At 47.2% G+C, this 21,196-nt stretch overlaps 1 protein-coding gene across 2 annotated transcripts; it reads left to right on the top strand.

Annotated features, from left to right (window-relative positions):
- Positions 1-152: 152 nt before the first annotated feature.
- PRRT1 (proline rich transmembrane protein 1) lies at positions 153-5,537 on the top strand. 2 transcript variants are annotated; one of them, XM_077161396.1, is made up of 4 exons: positions 153-1,092; positions 1,992-2,530; positions 3,283-3,468; positions 3,657-5,537. In XM_077161396.1, exons 1-4 carry the CDS (start codon positions 1,074-1,076, stop codon positions 3,831-3,833), a joined length of 921 nt encoding a protein of 306 aa, XP_077017511.1. In that variant the 5' UTR covers positions 153-1,073; the 3' UTR covers positions 3,834-5,537. The 2 variants fall into 2 exon arrangements, with proteins under 2 accessions (XP_077017511.1, XP_077017510.1); XM_077161395.1 differs by lacking the exon at positions 153-1,092 and having other exon boundaries at positions 1,233-2,530.
- The last annotated feature ends 15,659 nt before the right edge of the window (positions 5,538-21,196 follow it).

Below are 21,196 nucleotides of genomic sequence, written 5' to 3'. Positions count from 1 at the left end.
CACCTCCCTCCCTACCCACGCGCTCCCAGATGCAATAAGCAAATAAAAAGACTGCAGTAACCGATGTGCCCCAGGTCGACTCTGGAGGTGGAACTGCGTCTCTGCTTAGGAGAGGGGAGGTCGGGGGAAGGGGGGTAGGGATTGGGGACTTAGGGAATGGATCTGAGCACTGTCCGATCCAGGAATTCTAAGCAGCTCAGCAAACAAGGGGTAAGGGGAAGATACACCTATTTCCAGACCTAACGGCTAGTATTCAGCAGTTAATTCTTCCCCCTCCCTCTCCCAAAGAGCTCCGGCTTCTTAACCTGGAGGAAGAAAGTTTGTCTGCACTCCCGCGGTCCCCTGCCCGCTCAGGCCAGGCTAGGGCAGATGTATAGACTGGAGACTTCCTCTTCACCTCCCAATTCACCCCAGACCCAGGGGGCAGGTGGAAGCTGTAACCCTGGGAACTTTCCAGGGTATTGCAAGTATCAACTCTGCAAAACAGTCCTCTCTCACATACAGTTCTCTCTCTCCTAAGGGGAAAACTAGGGCCAAGGATTTGAGAGAAGAGCCTGGAACTTTGCAGGGAGCCCTGAGGGAAGGTGAGGCGTGAGACATCTGACCGGGGTGAATCCGTTCAGGAAGAAACTGGGGTTTTGTTTGGAATCCATTGGGCGCCTGTTCGCTTTCTCCCACATAAAATCATTACATGGGTCTTAGATAAAGGGAAGACTCTAGAGAGTTCTCTCTCCCTCCTTCCTTCTCTTAGTCCCACCCGCCTCACCAAGTCTTCCCTCCCCGTTTCCATGACAACTCCAAGGGAACCCAAACTGGGGGCTTGAATGCTGGGGTGAGAGGAGGAGGAAGGTGGTCCGAGAACACAGAGAGACTGAAGGGGGGGGGACGTCTGGAGTATTCCCCCTCCCTCGCCTCGGTCCCTTTAAGCTCACCCCCCTCCCTCCGCCCCCCGCTGTCTCCATCTCTCCATCTCTGAGCTGCTCGCGGGCTGCGCCATCCGCGCACCCAGACTCCAACAACGGCCGAGGACTCCGACTCCGGCTGCAGGACCCTGACCCAACGAGACCGCAGACATGGCATCTGAAAAGTCAGGTAACAAAGGAAAACAAATCCTCCCGCCCCCTCCACCGTCGCCTAACACCCCCCCCCCCCCCCCACCGCTTGACCCCAACCCTTCCCCCACCCTCCCCTAGCCGGTGGTTCTGTTTCATTCCCCTTTCCTTCCAGCTCCTAATGCCCCCAATTTCCCTCCTCCTTTCTCTACCCCCTCCCTTCCTTTCCTCCTTCCAGTCTCAGCCTCTTCCCCTTTCCAGTAACACATGGAGGGGGCAGGGAGTGGGTGAGGAAGTACAAGAGTGGGCTTAGCATCAGACAGGTACTGCAGGGATAGCATCATTGTAGTGACAGATGGACAATCACCAGCTCACAAGTAGACATCCACCAGGAAAATATGGAGACATGATCAGATGGGGGGGTTGCCAGGGGAGTAAAATCCAGGGGACTTTTCTTTATCTGTTCTGAAAGAGGTCCCGAGATTCCCAGAGAGGTCGGGGCACCCCCTCCCCACCAAAGAAACGGCAAAGTGGAACATGCCATCCCACATGCGTTTACACAACTGTTGACTTGAGCACATGTTAACACATTGTCGCATGTGTACACATGTGCACACATGGGGCTGGCCCGCAGGCAGCCTCAAGCGCAAGGAGGATGGGAGACTGGGCCCCGGATGAGAGCTGTGTGCAAGTTGATGAAGGAGAAGGGAGAGGAGCAGAGGAGAGTTGCGACCTCAAAACTAGATTTAAAAGAAGAAGGGGGGGTGGCCTAGATACAACCCCTCTCCTGCCTCAAGATGAGAGACCGCGTCTCACCGGTCTGTCTCTCACATTATCTTTCTCCATCTCTGACTGTCCGTGTCTCCCCCTACCCCTCCTTATCTCCTCTTTGTCCGCTTACATATCATTGTGCCTTCTTCCCGGCTCACCTTCCCCTAGGCATCCCGGACTCAGTCCCTCACACTTCCCCGCCCCCATACAATGCCCCCCAGCCCCCGGCGGAACCCCCTGCCCCGCCCCCACAGGCAGCCCCTGCCTCCCACCATCACCACCACCACCACTACCACCAGTCGGGCACTGCCACCCTCCCACGCTTGGGGGCGGGCGGCCTGGCCTCTTCGGCGGCCGCGGCTCAGCGGGGTCCCTCTTCCTCTGCCACGCTGCCGCGCCCCCCCCACCACGCCACGCCCGGCTCCGCCTCCGGGGCGCCCCCACCCGGCTGCGCTACCTTGCCCCGCATGCCACCCGACCCTTACCTGCAGGAGACTCGCTTCGAGGGCCCACTGCCCCCGCCGCCGCCCGCTGCCGCCGCCCCGCCCCCGCCGGCGACCACGCAGACCGCCCAGGCCCCGGGCTTCGTGGTGCCCACGCATGCGGGGGCGGTGGGCACACTGCCTCTGGGGGGCTACGTGGCACCCGGTTATCCGCTGCAGCTGCAGCCCTGCACTGCCTATGTGCCAGTCTACCCTGTGGGCACGGTAAGTGTGGGGCAGATGGGAGATGGGAGATGGGAGAAGGGGGACACGATGGAACAGGACCTGGAACTGGGCTCACATGGGGGCTGGTGGGATAGAGAGACAGAGCAAGGGGGCCAGGTGATGTCCTGGTTCAGACCTAAGGAGAATAGAGCCTGAGAACCCGGAGGGACCACTGCAAGGCCAGGGAATCTGGGAGAACAGAAGGAACAGACCCTGGAGGTTGGACACAGGTCTGAGAAGCAACAGCATTAAGGGCGTGGAGTCTAGGGGGTCTTTTGGAGTCAGAGCTCGGGATCTGGGATGGAAACAGAGCCTGAAGGCCCCGAAGAAGCATGACAGAAGGAAACAGCCTGGATGGAGAGGAGATATAAAACCTAGGGGAAAGAAGGCTGAGACCGAATGGTTAGGGAAGGCTGGGGAAGCCAGGTAGAAGAAACAAGGTCTGAAGTGAAGCAGTGGTCAGTAAGGGGATGGGCCTGGAAGCAAAGCAAAGTGCTGAAGCTTAGGGGAAAACAACTGAGGCCAGGACAGCCCTATGGGGAAGGGCTAGAGGAGGCAAGTCTAAGCAAGGGAGGGAGGAATTCGACCTAGGTGGAATTGATGGGTCTCCTGGAAGTGTGATCACGCTCTACAAGAAGCAACGGCAAGAACTGTACTTAAAAAAAAAACCCTACCAGCCCTGTGTGTGCTCTGGCGGTCTGGGAGAGCAGAGGTGACACCTCCTCTCCCCGCCCCCAATCTTCCTCCTACAGCCCTATGCGGCCGGGACCCCGGGGGGAACGGGGGTGACCTCTACGCTCCCCCCGCCGCCCCAGGGTCCAGGGCTAGCCCTGCTGGAACCGAGGCGTCCGCCGCACGACTACATGCCCATAGCGGTGTTGACCACCATTTGCTGCTTCTGGCCTACCGGCATCATCGCCATCTTCAAGGCAGTGCAGGTGGGTGGAGAGAGGTGGGAGGGAGCGGCTTATGGAGGTGGGCTCACTTCGTTTGCCTTATTCCGAGGGAGTGCTAGGCGTTCTGAGGAGCATCTGAGAGAGAGGCAGAGGCGTGGGGGTGGGGCAACAGCCCTCTGATCCTCTCCCCCACCCCCACCCCTACCCCCACCCCCGCCCGTCCTCCGCAGGTGCGCACCGCTTTGGCCCGGGGAGACATGGTGTCGGCCGAGATCGCCTCACGCGAGGCCCGGAATTTCTCCTTCATCTCCCTGGCCGTGGGCATCGCAGCCATGGTTCTCTGTACCATCCTCACTGTAGTCATCATCATCGCCGCGCAGCACCACGAGAACTACTGGGATCCCTAAGGAGGCCCCCGGCCCGCCCCCGTCCTGCATTCCCTGACCTCCCAGGTGCGTTCTGCTGTGACGGCGCAGACCCACTGTGCGCCCCGCACACCCGCCTCTGGGGCCTCGGGACTTCGATCCATCCTAAACTCGGCCTGCTCGGAACCTCTCGCCTTGCGAGCACGCTCCGAAAATCCAGTTCCTCAGGAACCCCTCCAAAGCCCACATCCCCAAGGACGCCGCTTCCCAGCATCCCCGCCAAACGCTGGGCCCCCAGTGGCTCCAGGCCCCCAGCCCCTCGAAATGCAGCGCCCCTAGCCGAGCTCCCTCTGCCTGCGCTCGGGCAGCCTGGAGGCTGGGCCCCAAAGCCCCGCCTCCTCCATAGACCCCGCCCCGGCTCTGACAAAACCTCGCCTCCTTTTCGTCCCCGCGGGGGTTGATGCAGCTGGTGATTGGGTTTGGGGCTCCAGGTCTCTCCCCTAGACCGACCCACTCCCCGCCCTTCGCCCCCGCCCAGTGACCGAGCCCCAGGGTAACTACGCCCCCCACGCTCGCTCCTGTCTTTGCCAGGACTCTTTCGTCCCTTCTCCACCCTGTCTCTGCCTATTTATTTTCTTGCTAATCCCCGAATCTCTACTTCTGTGGTATTTGGAATGAGAGTGGGAGGTTCCCGGTTTAGGTCCCACCACCCCGAGATCAGGAACATGTCCCCGTTCTCTGTAAATACTTCCATCCTTCCCAGTCCCTGGACAGCTGGACCGAAGGGAACCCAAGTTATGGACCTCCCAACCCCGGGAGGGAGCCAGTCCGCTCCCCTCACCCCGCGGCAGCACCCCGCCTTGCTCTGATCTGTCTGTGCGTGTGTGTGAACTTCTGAAAGACAATATTAAAGAGACCACGTGGATTTATCACCCGCAATTCCGAAGACTGCGGCCCCGCAAAGACCCTGCCCTATTTGGTCCTCCCTTTCGCCTCTCCTCATCTCTCTCCAGGGAAACAGAACTGACTGAGACAAAAGTAGGAAGAGACAGATACCCAGGCCGAGAGAGACAGACACAAACACGAGGAACGAAAGGGGGCTTCTTGGAAATACACCCGGGAAGAACTTAGAGTCCATTTTCAGTGAGGCTTGCTTTCCCTAGGGCTGCTTTTCCATTCCCTACCAGGCTGGGCTTGATTAAGGCTTTTTTGGACAGGAGATATTTACAAGGAGACCAGAGAATCCAATCCGAGAACTCCAAAAAGGCAGGAGGAGAAAAGAGGGCAGGTAGAACACTCTGAAGAAGCTGGTCAGGGATGGAGTGGCAGGGGCAGGGAAAACATACCAACTGACCACAGCTGTTCCTGAGTGGGGGCTGGTGGGTTTTGCAGACAGCTTGGATTAGAGACCCAGGTGGTATGGCGTATAGGGTTTAGGGAAGGCAAAGGGGCCAGAGGACTGTGGGAGCCCTGAGAAGGAGGTAAACAGCCTCTCAAGTCCAGCTAAGACTATGCCCTCTCCTGTCCTGAGGTCAACCAGGAAACCTTTTGAGGGGTGGGAGGAGCACAACCAGCCGGTTTTGTGTCTGCAGCTGTACACCTTCAGGGCAGGGTCCTAAAAAGCTGGCACTAAATTAATACATTTACACAGCATTCAGGTATCTAGCAGGGTGCTGATGAGACAGCAGATGTGACTGCCAACCTCTTAACACTCCAGTAAATGGAAGCTATGTACTGACATAGGGACATGGGAGAAGGATGGGTGGGTGGGGTGTGGAAATCATGGGTTCTCCTTTGGACATTTCGAGTTTACTGTGTCTGCCTCATCAAATCTCATGAAAAAGGAATTGACATTTGTGGCTTCCACTTCCTCACCACCTACTCATTTTTTTTTTCAAATAGGGGAGTGTTGTTGACAGAGATGAGTCTGTGTCTGTCTTTCAAACCTACTATTTTTTAATCCCTTGAAGTCTGCTCTACTGAAACTGCTCTTTCTAATGGTATCCAATGATCAAAGGTTACCAGGAGCCAAAATCAATGTTATTTTCACAGTACTCTCCCTCCCTGAACCCTCCTATGTTTTGTCCCTTGACTCTGGATTCCCTGCTCTCCAGAGTTCAGGGACATGTTGCCTCTGCTCCTTCCCTATACACACACAGGCACCTGCTAATCGTCCCTCCTTACCCTTTCACCTCCCATGCCCCTTTTTGCTTTTCCTCTTCCCTTTCCCTAAGTGTCTGTCTCTGAACTTATTTCCTTCTTTTAGACTTACCCTTGAAAAGCTCATCCACTCCAAACTCAACTCTCATTTTTAACCAAATTCTTCTCCAATCTATATATTTACATGCAGACATTCTCCCAGTACCCATGCAACATGGACAAATGGACCATCCTGCTGGCTCTCCAAACTCAGCATGGTCCAAATCAAACTAATGAAGTGATATCAAAAACCTACTTCGCTGCTTCTGTTAATGGACCCGTTTTCCCAGACACCCTTATCTGAAAAACTCCATGTCTCCGTTGTTGTCAGATTTGGTCTAGGTTCTTGGCCATGCCAAGAGAAATAATTCAAGGGCACAGCCCAAAGAATAAAGGTATAGATGATTTATTGAATACACATGTGAGAAGACATGCGGGCACTCTCACAAGAGAAGATGAAAGGCAAGAGGGGACAGGCAATGTGGGGCCATTTGCTTTTATAGATGAGTTTTGCTTACTCCCTCTCCCTCTTCCTTGTTCAGGGCTCTTTCTCCTACCCTCCCTTGTCTCCAGGGCAGTGCCTGGTGATAGTAGTGAATTTGGGTGGGTCCATTGGCTCCGCCCTTCTCTGTAGATGACTCACTCACTAAGCGAGTGGCACTTAGTGGGTCGGCTGCCAACTGGTATTTCCTATAAGTGAGTAGCCCCAGACAGGTTCTCTGTCTAGAACACCCACCCTCCTGACCTTGATTAACTGTCCTTGTTTAAGGGCTCCTTCACAGTTTTTTCTTTTTTTTCTCTCCTTTCTCCCTATTCTAGCCTGTCTCACCACCACCTCCCTACCACTCTACTACTGGTGTTTTGTCAAACTGAGTCAATTCCATTGCCACACAATCTTTTGAATCTGTAGTTTCTTATTCATTTCCCAGTCCTTGCCGGAAACATGACCTCAGTAGGATTATTGTGATAGCTCCACTAACATGTCTCCCTACTTCCTACCTCTTCTTACTCCCAGCCTCCCTTGACACTGCTGTCAGATTATCCTTCCTAAATACACTTCTTATATAACTCCACTGCTCAAAAGCCCTTAAAGATTCCCTATTTCTTACTAAATTACTTACACATTTTCAATCTGGTCTTCAACACCTTCTATAATTTAAAATCATCCAGTTTTCTCTCTTCAACCTAATCTCCAATGAAACTGAATTACTCATCATTCCCACCTCCATGTCTTTGCCCAAGCTGTTTCCAAATCTTAAGACTTCTGCACTCCCTGCTATTAGAAACTAAATGGTTTGCTGCTTGTCACATGCCTCAAACCTTCTCTAGGCTATTGCTCACAATGTCCTGCTCCCCACGCCACCTCCCCCTCCAACCTGCCCCAGCCTTTGGCTTGACCTCCCCACCTGCAGGGCGTTTACCTATCCTTCAAAGCCCTAATCAGTTCACTCCAGCAAGCAGAAATCACTCTGTCCTCTGAGTTGGACTAAAGCAGTGAGTTTCAAAATAATTCCAGGCATTCCTTGGAGCAATAGTTTTCAATTGTGGCTATATATTAGAATCATCTGGGGAGCTTTTAAAAATCCCAAAGCCCAAGTTGCATACTAGACCAATTAAATCAGACTCTCTGGGGGTCGGACTCAGTGTTTATAGTTTTTTAAGACTCCCCAGGTGATCCCAAAAGGACAGCCAAGGTTGGGAATCACAGATTTAGAGGCATCTCAGGGAGCAGCAAAAGGTGGGTAGGAAGGGTGCACAGGTGGTTCAGTGATTCAGTGGTTAGAATGCCTGCCTTCCATGCGGGAGACCTGGGTTTGATTCCCAGACCATGACCCCACCCCCCACGCACAAAAAAATTGGGTAAGAAACCAAAAGGTGTAGCTCCAACCAGAGCAACTTTTTTTTAGGAGAAAGGAAGCACCTATTGTTCATTTGATCCACATCCCTCCACCCCTGCAAACTGTCCCATCTCTTCCTTCCAGATATCTTGGTGTACATACCTTATCTTGTGAACTATTTGAGGGGTAGGTCCTTTTCAGACAAGACCTCTACAACCAGTCTTTGAATTCAATTGCATTGAAAGGAATTAGGAAGAAGGAGGAGTGAATGAAAACAGCTTCGCCCAAGTCTCCTCACCTCACCTAGACTCCTCCCTCAGGGGGAACAGTATTCCACATTTGACTTTCCTACCACCTTAAATCAGTTGCTTCTGAAACGTGGTGCCCTCCGCTCTTCCACCGTCATTGCCACAGAGAAACTGCCCTGCTCCCAGCTGCCCCCTCCCAAATCTGTGCTCTGGGATCCAATTTCTTCTCACCTGCTCAGAGACATGACTTCTAAAATTATCCCCCATCTCTCCTTACTGAAACATTCCCATCTTCATATAAACATGCTATAATATGCATCATTTTTTAAGAAAAAATATCCTCATTTGATACTTACCTCTGGAATAAAAAGCCAACATTCAGAATAGTGGTTACTCCTTGAGAGGAGAATAGACCTGATTGGGAGGGACACACAGGGTCACATGATATTTTATTTCTTAAGCTGCATGATGTTCATTTAATTATTCTTTGTAATTTATATGTACATGTGCATAAATCATAATTTTATATGTATGAAATCATTAAATTTTTTAGCATTGAAATAATCTCCCTTAATCCAGCTCCCTCCAGCAGTTCTCCTTTTCTCTTCCCATCTTAATTTTTATAGCAAAACTTCTCACTGCCTCCACTTTCTCATTTACCACTCTTTCCCCCCATGAGGCCTTCATCCCACTGCTCCACTTAAACCACATATTCCTAGGTCACCAATGACCTCCAAATTTCCAAACTCAATGGTCAAGCATCTGTTCTCATCTTACTAGAGTCTGGTCCAGGGTTCCTCAGTTTGGGGATTATTAACATTTTGGTCCAGATCAATTCTTGGGCGTAGGTGCTGTCTTGAGCATTGTAGGATAGTTTGCAGCACCCCTATCCTCTATCCACTAGATGCCAGTGGCACCTCCTTGGTTATGGCATCGAAAAATGTCTTTAGACATTGCTAAATGTCCCCTGGTGAGTCTCTTAGCCAGTGATTTTTAATTGGTGGTGAGTCCCTTCCCCTCTGGACATTTGGTATTGTTTGAAGACATTTTTCGTTATCACAACTGAGGAGGTGATACTGGACAGGGATGCTGCTAAACATCTTACAGTGCACAGGTCAGCCTCTCACAACAAAGAGTTATCTGACCCAAAATGTTAATAGTTCAAAAAATTGAGAAACTTGCATCTAGAGGAAAGTATTTCAAAGAGGATGTGATCAAGGGTCAGATGTTGCTGATGGGTCTAGATGGAGGTTTCTCAATGCTTTCTTCATTTTAAGTACTCTTTCTGGGTCCAAATAAAAAATATATAGCCTAGTTCCTTACCTGCTGTTCCTTTTCACTCTTCACTGAGAGCTCCTTCTCTTCCAGACCCCTAAATATCAGGGGGCCTCTGGGTCATCGTTGGCCTTCTTCTGTACCCTAATTCCAGCCTGCATACCACCACACCCTCGATTAGCCCCTTAAGTGGATTTTCTAGTTTCATTCTTGACCAATATAGGCCCTTCTCCATGTAGATATGAGAGTGATCTTTTAAATGTATAAACCAGATGATGTCCCTTTCCTGCCCCAAACTCTCCAGTGGCTCCCAACCATACTTAGAACAAAATCCAAATCCTTACCACAGCCTTTGAAACCCACCTACTCTTGCTCCTCCTCACATCTCTGACTCCATCCCCTACCATTCTCTCCCTTGCTCCCTCTGCTCCATCCATCCTCACCGCTTTGCTGTTCTTTTAGCTGCTTTGAAGTGACCATAAAATCCAATTCCTTCCTCCTCAGGCCTCTGTATTCCCTTTTTTTTTTTTTTTCTCTCCTTCTAGACATTCTTCCTCCAGATAGCTGCATGGCCATTCCCTTATTTCAATCGAGTCTTTGCAGAAATGTCTTCTCCACAAGGAATCCTTCCCTGATCACTGAACTGAAAATAGCACCATGCACACCTGGGGGCATTTTTCATCCATTCCCTTATCTGGCATCGTTGTGTTCACAGTTACTGCCTGACATTATAAGGTTTTATTTTATTGTCTATCATTTTCAATTGAATATAAGCTACCAGAGATCCAGGCAGGGTTTTTTCCCACTGCCTCATTCCCAGCAGCCAGCATAGTGCTTGGCCCAAAGGCGCCCCTCCAAAAAGATTTGTTGAACAACTGAATGAATGAGTAGCTCGTGAAGTTGTGTGAGTAGAAAATGAGATCATACCTATGAGATCCCTAACACAATGCCTGGTACCTGGTGACTGCTTTGAAAATAACAGCTCATCACTAAACACATCACTACAGAAAAGTCTGCCTTTTGCTACCTCACTTTGCCTGAAACCCTGCCTATAAGGGAAGCACAGCAAAAGGCTTTGGGAGCAAAATGGAGGGAGGAACAATCTTTACACAAATCCCAAGAGAACCAAAACCACAGAAGCCACCAAAGCTAAACAGAAGGGGAAATTTATTTAGCCTCTGGGAAACTGGAATCTTTGTTTCCTGTGCCAATGATAAATGGCAGGGAGTAAGTGCAGCATATGGTGCCATGTGGTGAGTATGAAATGCAGGGAAATGTGAGGGTGGAGAACTTCCAACTGACTTGATGCCTGGTAACACAGCACCACAAATACTCTGGGAAAGCTCAGGCTTATAAGTCAGAAGTGAATAATACTGAAGGGAAGTAAAGTGGCTTTACTTTCCTTACCTTTTCTGCTTCATGCTGGTTTCTTCACCTGAAAAAAAATCCTGTCACTCTGCATGTCAAAACCATGCCCAGCCTTCAAGGTTCAGCTCCCCAAATATCCCTATGAAGACTTTTCAGATTACCCCCAGTTGGACCTACTTTCCCTGCCACTTATCATTTTTACCCTTGCATGGGGAGCATTTGTTCACTGTGACCATTTATCTGTATATTTCATTAATGAATTCTGAGTACTCCATAAGGATTATTTCATGAATAAGAACAGAATACTACTTCACCCATTTAGAAGACAAATGTCATATGCTGTACCTGTTCAGGGACAACACTGACCAACCACCACTTCAAAACTACCTCGCACCAGTTCCTGAACCTTTCTTTGGGTTCTCCCATCAGGTTAAATCTTTAATGAAAGCAAAACAATGCCCTTGTGGAATAGGGCAAGGAAAGTAAGAGAATGTGGCCAGATCCTCTGAGCCTTCTTGGAAAGAGGGGACTCAGAAAGAAAGAAGGAGGGAACTCCTGGTGGGGTGCAAATATACTTATTTACAGTCCCCTATTCTTAAGGTTCTCCTCAGACAGATCATCAAGGCATCAACTGCCCCTATAATGACCCAGAAGAGGGGAGAATTGTTGCAGAATGTTTTTCACCTTCCAAAATCACAGAGAGCAGAATCAGTGTACCCATGTTCTTTCCATTCTCTCAGATGTCTCTTGGACTTTCTTACTCCAGAGTTAAGTCATAATCTCATCTTCTTTCTAGAAGTTCCCGTGTACTCCTCCCTCCAGGTCCTCTCACCTGAGGCTGGGGAGATGTCTTAGATGCAAGATAAGTCATGCCCCATTTTTACCCATTTAATTTCTGGGGATGTTGGTAAGGTTAGTCCTCCACAAATCCAAAGGAAGAAACAGGGTAGAAGGACACTTGTACCAACAGGAAGGGATTAGATCCAGTCAGCGGGGGAAGGAAATTCCTTTTCATCTTTTCCTTTCAAGCCTGCTCCTTTTCCACTTCATTCTTAAATCTTCAGGGGAAAGGGAACAAGTGGGAAAAATATTGCTTCTTCCTCATTCCCTAGTCCAAGCCTGTATCCCAATAGGTAAGCAGTTTTTCCTTTGTCATCCTTATTTTATCTTCCTCAGACCTCACGTTCTTTAGCAAGGCCTAGCTCTCCTCTTTCCTTATTCCTTGATGACCATCCACAGAGAACTGCAGCCTCACATAATGAGGCTCAAGGGGCAGGGAACTGAGAGAGAGCAAGCAGTGAGAGTCAACATTCATGCAGTATCTACACTTTGGGGAAAGCTTACACACTTTCCCCTTTCTTAGTCTTCACATCTTCGCCCCTTCCTAGTCCTGTGTTTCTTAAGATGAGATTTGGGGGAATCTGTAGATCTGTAGATATCTTTTCTGGGGATCCTTGAGTGCTCTTCTAAAACTTTCATATTTTATGTTTTCATTTTGATAGGTCCCCATCTCTTTAAAAATAAAATATTTCCATTTTGGTTGATTTGGATTACATTTTTCAGGGATTTCAGTGCCTATGTTAATATTTGTATTTGCAATCACAATGGTGACAAGTGATTACCTAAAGAGACAAAGTTGACCCTTTCATTCAGTGTTTCTCGCTATTGGGCCTACAATTATGTTCTCTTAGGTCCAGCTCCAACTAATTGTTTAGATGGTGTCATGGTCAGGTTCATGTGTCAACTTGGCCAAGTGGTGGTACCTGTTTGTCTGGTTGGGCAAGTGCTGGCCTGTCTGTTGTGATGAGGACATTTTATAGAATTAAATCATGATCATGTCAGCTGCATCCACAGCTGATTCCATTTGTAATCAGCCAAGGGGAGTGTCTTCTGCAATGAGTGATGCTTAATCTAATCACTGGAAGCCTTTTAAGGAGGATTCTGAAGAGACAGGCTCTCTTCCTGCTTCGACCGGCAAGCCTCTCCTATGGAGTTCATCCAGACCCTCCATCAGAATCATCAGCTTCACAGCCTGCCCTGTGGATTTTGGACTCTACATTCCCATGGTTACATGAGACATTTTTATAAATTTTGTATTTGCTAGTGTTCCCTGTTGATTCTGTTTCTCTAGAGAACCCTAACTAACTAACTTGGTACCAGGAGTGGTTCTTAAGTAACAGAATCTTAAAAATGGGTTTTTAGGAATGTTTTTCTACTCTGACTGAACTCAAAGGCACTAAGGACTCTGAGTCCCATAATCGAAATGACACTCCAATCCATGGACTGAGTTGGCAAAAGAGATAGTCAAAATATCACTATTCGATTCTCCTAATGCTTCACTTCTACGAAGCCAGGCTCTGGGATATAGTGTTTTTGACATCTTTATGGAGTTTTGTGGAAATAAGAGGTATAGAGATGTTGGGTGGTTGTTGTTAGATACACTGGATACATTAAGGAGTGAAAGGGATGGGCTTAAGTCTTCAAACGAGTCTGACAGATGTAGAAGTTTCTATGAGTATCCTGAAGGAAAATCTTATTTCCTCTAGCCATAGACTTGAAATCTCTGAAAATCAGACTCAGAATCTTATCATTACAGTAGCAACTTTACAACGTAAACTGAAATCTCAATGTTGCATGGTGTCTGCCATTAAAGTGAGAGCATTGATTGGAAAGGACTGGGACCCTGAAAAATGGGATGGTGACATATGAATTGATAATTATGTCAGGGATATGGCTGAAACCCTAGGTCTTGCTGAGTGTTTTCTAAATAACCATATAATAGTCTGACCTGAGGACATAGCCGCCCCACCTCCAGCCTGCCTTGAGGAGTTGGCCACCCAACCTCCTCCTAAAGGTATTAACCCTAGAGTGATTTATCCTGTTTCACCAGATGAAACTACAAATGAATGCCCTGAGCAAATGGCTTGGAAGATACTTCTAATTCTTTTCATGACGCACCCCCACCACCCCTCGTTTCTTCCAGACCTATAACTAGACTAAAGTCCCAACATGCCCCTAAAGGTGAAATACAAAGTATCACACATGAGGAGGTACGTTATACTCCAAAACAACTGTGTGAGTTTTCCAATTTATATAGATGGAAATCAGGGGAATGTGTGTGACAATGGATTTTAGGGGTGTGGGATAATGGTGGGAGGAATATAAGGCTAGATTAGGCTGAATTTATTGATATGGGTCCACTAAGCAGAGATTCTGCATTCAATTTTATAGCTCGAAGGATTGGAAAAGGTATTAACAGTTTGTTTGGATGGTTAGTTGAAACATGGATCAAAAGGTGGCCAACATTACCTGAGGTTGAAATGCCAGAACTGCCCTGGTATAATGTAGATGAGGGGATCCAGAGGCTTAGAGAGATTGGAATGTTAGAGTGGATTTATCATCCAAAGCCTGCTGCTCTTACACCCCAGGAATGTCCAGAGGATGCACCTTTTACCAGAACAGTGAGAAATAAATTTGTGGGAGTAGCGCCATCATCCCTGAAGAGCTCTGTAGTTGCACTTCTCTGTAGGTCAGATATTACTGTAGGAACTGCTGTCACTGAGCTGGAATCCTTAAACACAATGGGGTTGATTGGATCCCAAGTTGGCAGAAGCCAGGTGGCAGCACTTCATCACCAAAGACAAGGCAGACGTAGCTATTATAATAGACAACAAACTCAAAGCAGGAGTCAAAATTATATGACTCGCAGAGATTTGTGGCATTGGACAGTAAATCATGAGGTACCTCGAAATACAGAAGGGCAGTCTACTAAATTCTTGTTCGAACTGAATAAACAAGAATTCTAGGTCAAGTGAACAGAAGTCTAACCTGAATTACAAAAACACAGAGTCAAGTCCCCTTAATCAATTTCAAGACTTGGGACAGTTTACAGACCCAGAGTCCCTCTAATGAAGGGGAGGCCAGGTCCCTTTGGGGGAGAAACCTGTTACACTGCCACAAATTTATACTGTTAATCTTCCTCCAAGCCTTCCCCAAGGAGACCGATGGTTTTTTCCAGGGTAACTGTACATTGGGGAAAAGGAAATGATCAGATATTTCAGGGATTATTAGACACTGGTTCAGAAGTGACATTAATTCGAGGGGACCAACACATCACTGTGGTCCACCAGTCAGAGTGGGGGCTTATGGAGGCCAGGTGATCAATGGAGTTTTAGCTCAGGTCCATCTGACAGTGGGTCCAGTGGGCCCCCAGACCCATTCTGTAGTTATTTCCCCAATTCCGGAATGTATAATTGGAATAGACATACTGAGCAACTGCAGAATCTCCACACTGGCTCTCTAACTCATGAAGTGAGAGCTATTATGGTGGGAAAGTCCAAGTGGAAGCCACTAGAACTGCCCCTACCTAGCAAAATAGTAAATCAGAAGCAATACCAGATTCCTGGAGGGATTGCAGAGATTACTGCTACTCTTAAGGACTTGAAGGATGCAGGGGTGGTGATTCCCACCACATCCCCATTCGACTCTCCTATTTGGCCTGTGCAGAAAACAGATGGGTCTTGGAGGATGACAGTGGATTATCGTAAACTCAACCAGGTGGTAACTCCAATTGCAGCTGCTATTCCAGATGTGGTATCATTGCTTGAGCAAATCAATACATTCCCTGGTACCTGGTATGCAGCTATTGATCTGGCAAATGTTTTTTTCTCAATAGGTGTTAGTAAGTACCACCAGAAACAGTTTGCTTTCAGCTAGCAAGGTCAGCAATATACTTTCACTGTCCTACCTCAGGGGTATATCAACTCTCCAGCCCAACGTCATAATCTTGTCCGCAGGGACCTTGATCATTTCTCCCTCCCACAAGACATCACACTGGTCCATTATATTGATGATATCATGTTGATTGGACCTAGTGAGCAAGAAGTAGCAACTACTCTAGACTTATGGGTAAGACATTTGTATGTCAGAGGATGGAAGATAAATCCAACAGAAATACAGGGGACTTTCACCTCAGCGAAATTTCTAGGTGTCAAGGGGTGTGGGGCATGTTGAGATATCCCTTCTAAGGTGAAGGATAAGTTGCTGTGTCTGGCCCCTCCTACGACCAAAAAAGAGGCACAACGCCTAGTTGGTCTCTTTGGATTTTGGCGACAACATATTCCTCATTTGGGTGTGCTACTCTGGCCCATTTATTGAGTGACCAGAAAAGCTGCTAATTTTGAGTGGGGACCTGAATAAGAAGAGGCTCTGTGACAGGTCCAAGCTGCTGTACAAGCTGCTCTACCACTTGGGCGGTATGATCCAAAAGATCAAATGGTGCTGGAAGTGTCAGTGGCAAATAGAGATGCTGTTTGGAACCTTTGTCAGGCCCCTATAGGAGAATCACAACGCAGACCCTTAGGATTTTGGAGCAAAGCCTTACCATCTGCTGCAGATAACTACTCTCCTTTTGAGAAACAGCTTTTGGCCTGCTACTGGGCCTTAGTAGAGACTGAACGCTTAACCATGGGCCACCAAGTTACCATGAGACCTGAGTCGCCTATCATGAGTTGGGTGTTGTCTGACCCACCAAGCCATAAAGTTGGGCATGCACAGCAGCACTCTATTGTAAAATGGAAATGGTATATACAAGATAGAGCCAGAGCAGGTCCTGAAGGCACAAGTAAGTTACATGAGGAAGTGGCCCAAATGCCCATGGTTTGCACTCCTGCCACATTACCTTTTCTTTCCCAGACCAGAGCTATGGCCTCTTGGGGAGTTCCTTACAGTGAATTGACTGAGGAAGAGAAAACTCAGGCCTGGTCTGCAGATGCTTCTGCATGATAAGCAGGTACCATCAGAAAGTGGACAGCTGCAGCACTACATCCCCTTTCTGGAGTGTCCTTGAAGGACAGTGAGGTGAAATCTTCCCAGTGGGCAGAACTTCAAGCAGTACACTTGGTTATTCATTTTTCTTGGTAGGAGAACTGGCCAGAGGTGCATTTGTATACTGATTAATGGATTGCTGCTAATGGTTTGGCTAGACGGTGAGGGACGTGGAAAAATCATAATTGGAAAATTGGTGACAAAGAGGTCTGGGGAAGAGGTATGTAGATAGAACTTTCTGAGTGAGCTAAAAACATGAACATGTGAATGCACACCAGAGGATGACTTCAGCAGAGGAAGGTTTTAATAATCAAGTGCATAAGATGGCCCATTTTGTGGATACCAGTCAGCCTCTTTCCCTAGTAACTCCTGTCGTTGTCCAATGGGCTCATGAACAAAGTGGTCATGGTGGTAGGGGTGGAGGTTATGTATGGGCTCAGCAACATGGGCTTCCACTCACCAGGGCTGATCTGCCTACAGCCACAGTTGAGTGCCCAATCTGCCAGCTGTAGAGACACACACTCAGCTCCCAATATGGCACCATTTTCTGAGGTGACCATACCAGCTACACGGTGGCAGGTTGATTATATTGGACCACTCTCTTCATGGAAGGGGCAGTGATATATTCTAACTGTAATAGACACATACTTTGAATATGGGTTTGCTTTCCTTGCATGCTACTTCTGCCAAAGCTACCATCCATGGGCTTACAGACTGCCTTATCCATCATTATAGTATTCCACACAGCACTGCTTCTGATGAAGGAACACACTTCACTGGAAATGAAGTGTGGGAATGGGCACATGCTAATGGAATTCTCTGGTCTTACCATGTTCCTCATTATCCAGAGGCAGCTGGATTGATAGAATGGTGGAATGACCTTTTGAAAACTCAATTATGGTGCCAATTAGGTGGGAATACCTTGCAGGGTTGGGGTGATGTTCTTCAGGAGTCTGTGTATGCTCTGAATCAGCATCCACTGTATGGTGTTGTTTCTCCCATAGCCAGGATCCATGAACTAAGGGGTGGAAATGGAAGAGACACCACTCATTATTACCCCTAGCTATTCACTAGGAAAACGTTTGTTTCCTGTCCCTGTGACCTTGAGCTGTGCTGGTCTACAGGTTTTAGTTCCTGAAAGGGGAGTGCTCCCACCAGGAGAAACAACAACAATTCCATTGAACTGGAATCTAAGACTGCCATCTGGTCACTTTGGGCTACTCATGTCCCTGGATGAACAAGCCAAGAAGGGGGTTACATTATTGTCTGGGGTGACTGACCCTGACTATCAGGGCAAAATAGGCCTGCAACTACGCAAAGAAGATAAAGAAGAGTTTTCTTGGAATATAGGAGATCCCCTAGGGCGTCTTTTAGTACTACCATGCCCTGTGATTAAAATCAATGGAAAACTGCAACAACCCAATCCAGACAGGGCTACCAATGGCTCTGAAACTTTAGGAATGAAGATTTGGGTCACCCCACCAGGCAAAGAACCATGGCCAGCTGAAGTGCTTGCTGAGGGCAAAGGGAACATGGAATGGGTAGTGGAAGAAGGAAGTGATAAATATGAACTACGACCACATGATCAGTTACAGAAACAAGAACTGTAATGCTGTTTAGTTCATGTTATACTATTTAAGTTGTAAGATATCAAGTTTAAGAATGAATATTACCCAAAGACTTGCACCCTATTCTGGAGAGATTTAATGTGTTTCCAGTTATATGCAGGACAGTTGAGTATTGCTAGGTAAAAGAAAAAATGTGTGTTTTATTGTTTTTTATTTAGAAATTAGGTATGGTTTAAGGTGATATATATAGCTGCCAAGTTGACAAGGGGTGGACTGTCATGGTCAGGTTCATGTGTCAACTTGGCCAAGTGTTGGTACCTGTTTGTCTGGTTGTGCAAGTGCTGGCCTGTCTGTTGCGATGAGGACATTTCATAGAATTAAATCATGATCATGTCAGATGCATCCACGTTGAATGCCATTTGTAATCAGCCAAGGGGAGTGTTTTCTGCAATGAGCGATGGTTAATCTAATTACAGGAAGCCTTTTAAGGAGGATTCAGAAGAAACAGGCTCTCTTCCTGCTTCGACTGGCAAGCCTCTCCTATGGAGTTCATCCAGACCCTCCAACAGAATCGTCAGCTTCATAGCCTGCCCTGTGGATTTTAGACTCTGCATTCCCACGGCCACGTGAGAGACTTTTATAAATTTTATATTTGCGAGTGTTCCCTGTTGATTTTGTTTCCCTAGAGAACCCTAACCAATACAGATAGCAACAGAAATGTCTCAACCTCAAGGAATGTTTCCTCATCCCTCATCCTTCATTTTCACAGCACCTCACTTCTCCTTCAGAGCACAGAAATTACTTATTCTTTAGGCCAGACTATAAGCTCCATGAGGGCAGGGGATGTATCTATCTCATTCACCTATCTATCCCCAATTCCTAGGATGCTTCCTGAAACATATAAGGTTCCTAATAAAAAATTAATGAATGAAGAGCAGAGAAAGAGATGAAACACAAAAGAAAGAAGAAACAAGGTCCCAGCCCTGTGGAGTCTGTTGAAACTGAAATGTACACACACAAAACAAGAGAACACTACAAAGCAATATATTTGTACCAGAGTACAGTTTCTTTTAATGGACAGAGGCTCATCTTTAATGGATCATTGGAGGTGATCCTCTCAGTTAAGGCCTGCATAATACAAATAAGCAATTTTGGGGTATTAGGGTGGTAATCAAAGCCTTTGTGACTCATTCTAGTTTGCCTGCCTTTCCCTAAATCCCTGAAATGGAAAGGGGAAGAGGAAAGGAGAAAAGATGGATGAATTTTCAGTAGGTAACCTAGAGAGGGAGAAGAGGTGGATTCATTTTCAATAGGAGCCCAAGAACCTGAGTATTTAGTAATGGGGTTGGAGCGGCAGTGGACTAAGGTTACTCTATGTAAGAACACAGAAGTAAAACTTGAAGAGTAAGTGTAGGATAGTGATGTAAGGCTCAATACAAAACAAGGAGAGAATTGTTTTGACACAAGTCTGTTGCTCATAGTGAAACTGCCTCCCCTCCTTGTTGCCCTGACATTATCGTTGTACTCAGGGACACAATGGTAGCTATTAGATGGCAAATTGAAGAGGGAGCCTAAGTGAGGTTCTGAGAGTGGGATTCTCCTTCCCTGAAGAGCTTGGTGGCCTAACCTGTGAGAGAAGTTGGATAAGCAAGGCTGAATCACAAAAGGAACCTACACCTTATATAGGAGTGGGACCAGTTTCCACTGCTACACCCGGTGGAGCTGGTTATACCAGTTACATATGAAAAATGTACGACAAACTGAAGAGGCGCAGAGCAAGGAGTGAAGAGAATGGGGTGAGGTTATTCCAGAATCATGCTATGCAAAGTGTGGCCTATGGACCAGCACCATCACATCATCCCAGAGCCTGCTAGAAATGCAGACTCACAGGCCCCACCCCAACCCCTCCTAAATCGAATCTGCAATTATTTTTTTGTTGTTGTTGGTTTAATCACTGATATTTGGGAATTGTTTGCTACATGTCATAATCTGGTCCACACTGACTGATACAGATAAAGGTACATTGATATAGGAATACTATAAAACAACCTTATATGATCACATTTTTTTTCCGTTCTACATATATAATCAGTAATTCACAATATCCTCACATAGTTGCATATTCGTCATCATGATCATTTCTTAGAACATTTGCATCAATTCAGTGAAAGAAATAAAAAGACAACAGAAAAAGAAATAAAACGAAAACAGAAAAAAAATTATACATACCAGACCCCTTACCCCTCCCTTTCATTGATCACTAGCATTTCAAACTAAATTTATTTTAACATTTGTTCTCCCTATTATTTATTTTTATTCCATATGTTCTACTCATCTGTTGACAAGGTAGATAAGAGGAGCATCAGACACAAGGTTTTCACAATCACACAGTCATTGTGAAAGCTCTATCATTATACAATCATCATCAAGAAACATGGCTACTGGAACACAGCTCTACATTTTCAGGCAGTTCCCTCCAGCCTCTCCATTATATCCTGAATAACAAGGTAATATCTACTTAATGGGTAAGAATAACCTCCAGGATAACCTTTCGACTCTGTTTGGAACCTCTCAGCCATTGACACTTTGTCTCATTTCACTCTTCCCCCTTTCAGTCCAGAAGGTTTTCTCAATCCTTTGATGCTGAGTCTCAGCTAATTCTAGGGTTTTTCTCAATCCCTTGATGCTGAATTTCAGCTCATTCTAGGATTTCTGTCCCACGTTGCCAAGAAGGTCCACACCCCTGGGAGTCATGTCCGCATAGACAGGGGGAGGGTGATGAGTTTGCTTGTTGTGTTGGCTGGAGAGAGAGGCCACATCTGAGCAACAAAAGAGATTCTCTTGGGGGTGACTCTTAGACCTAATTTTAAGTAGGCTTGACCTATCCTTTGTGGGGTTAAGTTTCATATGAACAAACCCCAAGACTGGGGGCTCAGCCTATAGCTTTGGTTGTCCACACTGCTTGTGAGAATATCAAGAATTCAACTTGGGGAAGTTGAATTTTTCCCCATTCTCAATTCCCCGAAGGGGACTTTGCAAATACTTTTTTATACACTCATCAAATCACTCTGGGGTTCATCGGG

The sequence above is a fragment of the Tamandua tetradactyla genome, chromosome 5 (genome assembly GCF_023851605.1).
Source record: "Tamandua tetradactyla isolate mTamTet1 chromosome 5, mTamTet1.pri, whole genome shotgun sequence".
Lineage (NCBI taxonomy): Eukaryota > Metazoa > Chordata > Mammalia > Pilosa > Myrmecophagidae > Tamandua > Tamandua tetradactyla.
The sequence above is the reverse complement of the archived record's forward strand: the minus strand, read 5'-3'. Positions and strand labels throughout refer to the sequence as shown.

Bases quoted from the DNA above. Each gene is read 5' to 3' on its own strand.
- PRRT1 (XM_077161395.1), top strand. From the start codon at position 1,850: ATGAGAGACCGCGTCTCACCGGTCTGTCTCTCACATTATCTTTCTCCA. The intron at 2,531-3,282 runs GTAAGTGTGGGG...TTCCTCCTACAG, and splicing joins CAGTCTACCCTGTGGGCACG to CCCTATGCGGCCGGGACCCC. The intron at 3,469-3,656 runs GTGGGTGGAGAG...CGTCCTCCGCAG, and splicing joins CCATCTTCAAGGCAGTGCAG to GTGCGCACCGCTTTGGCCCG.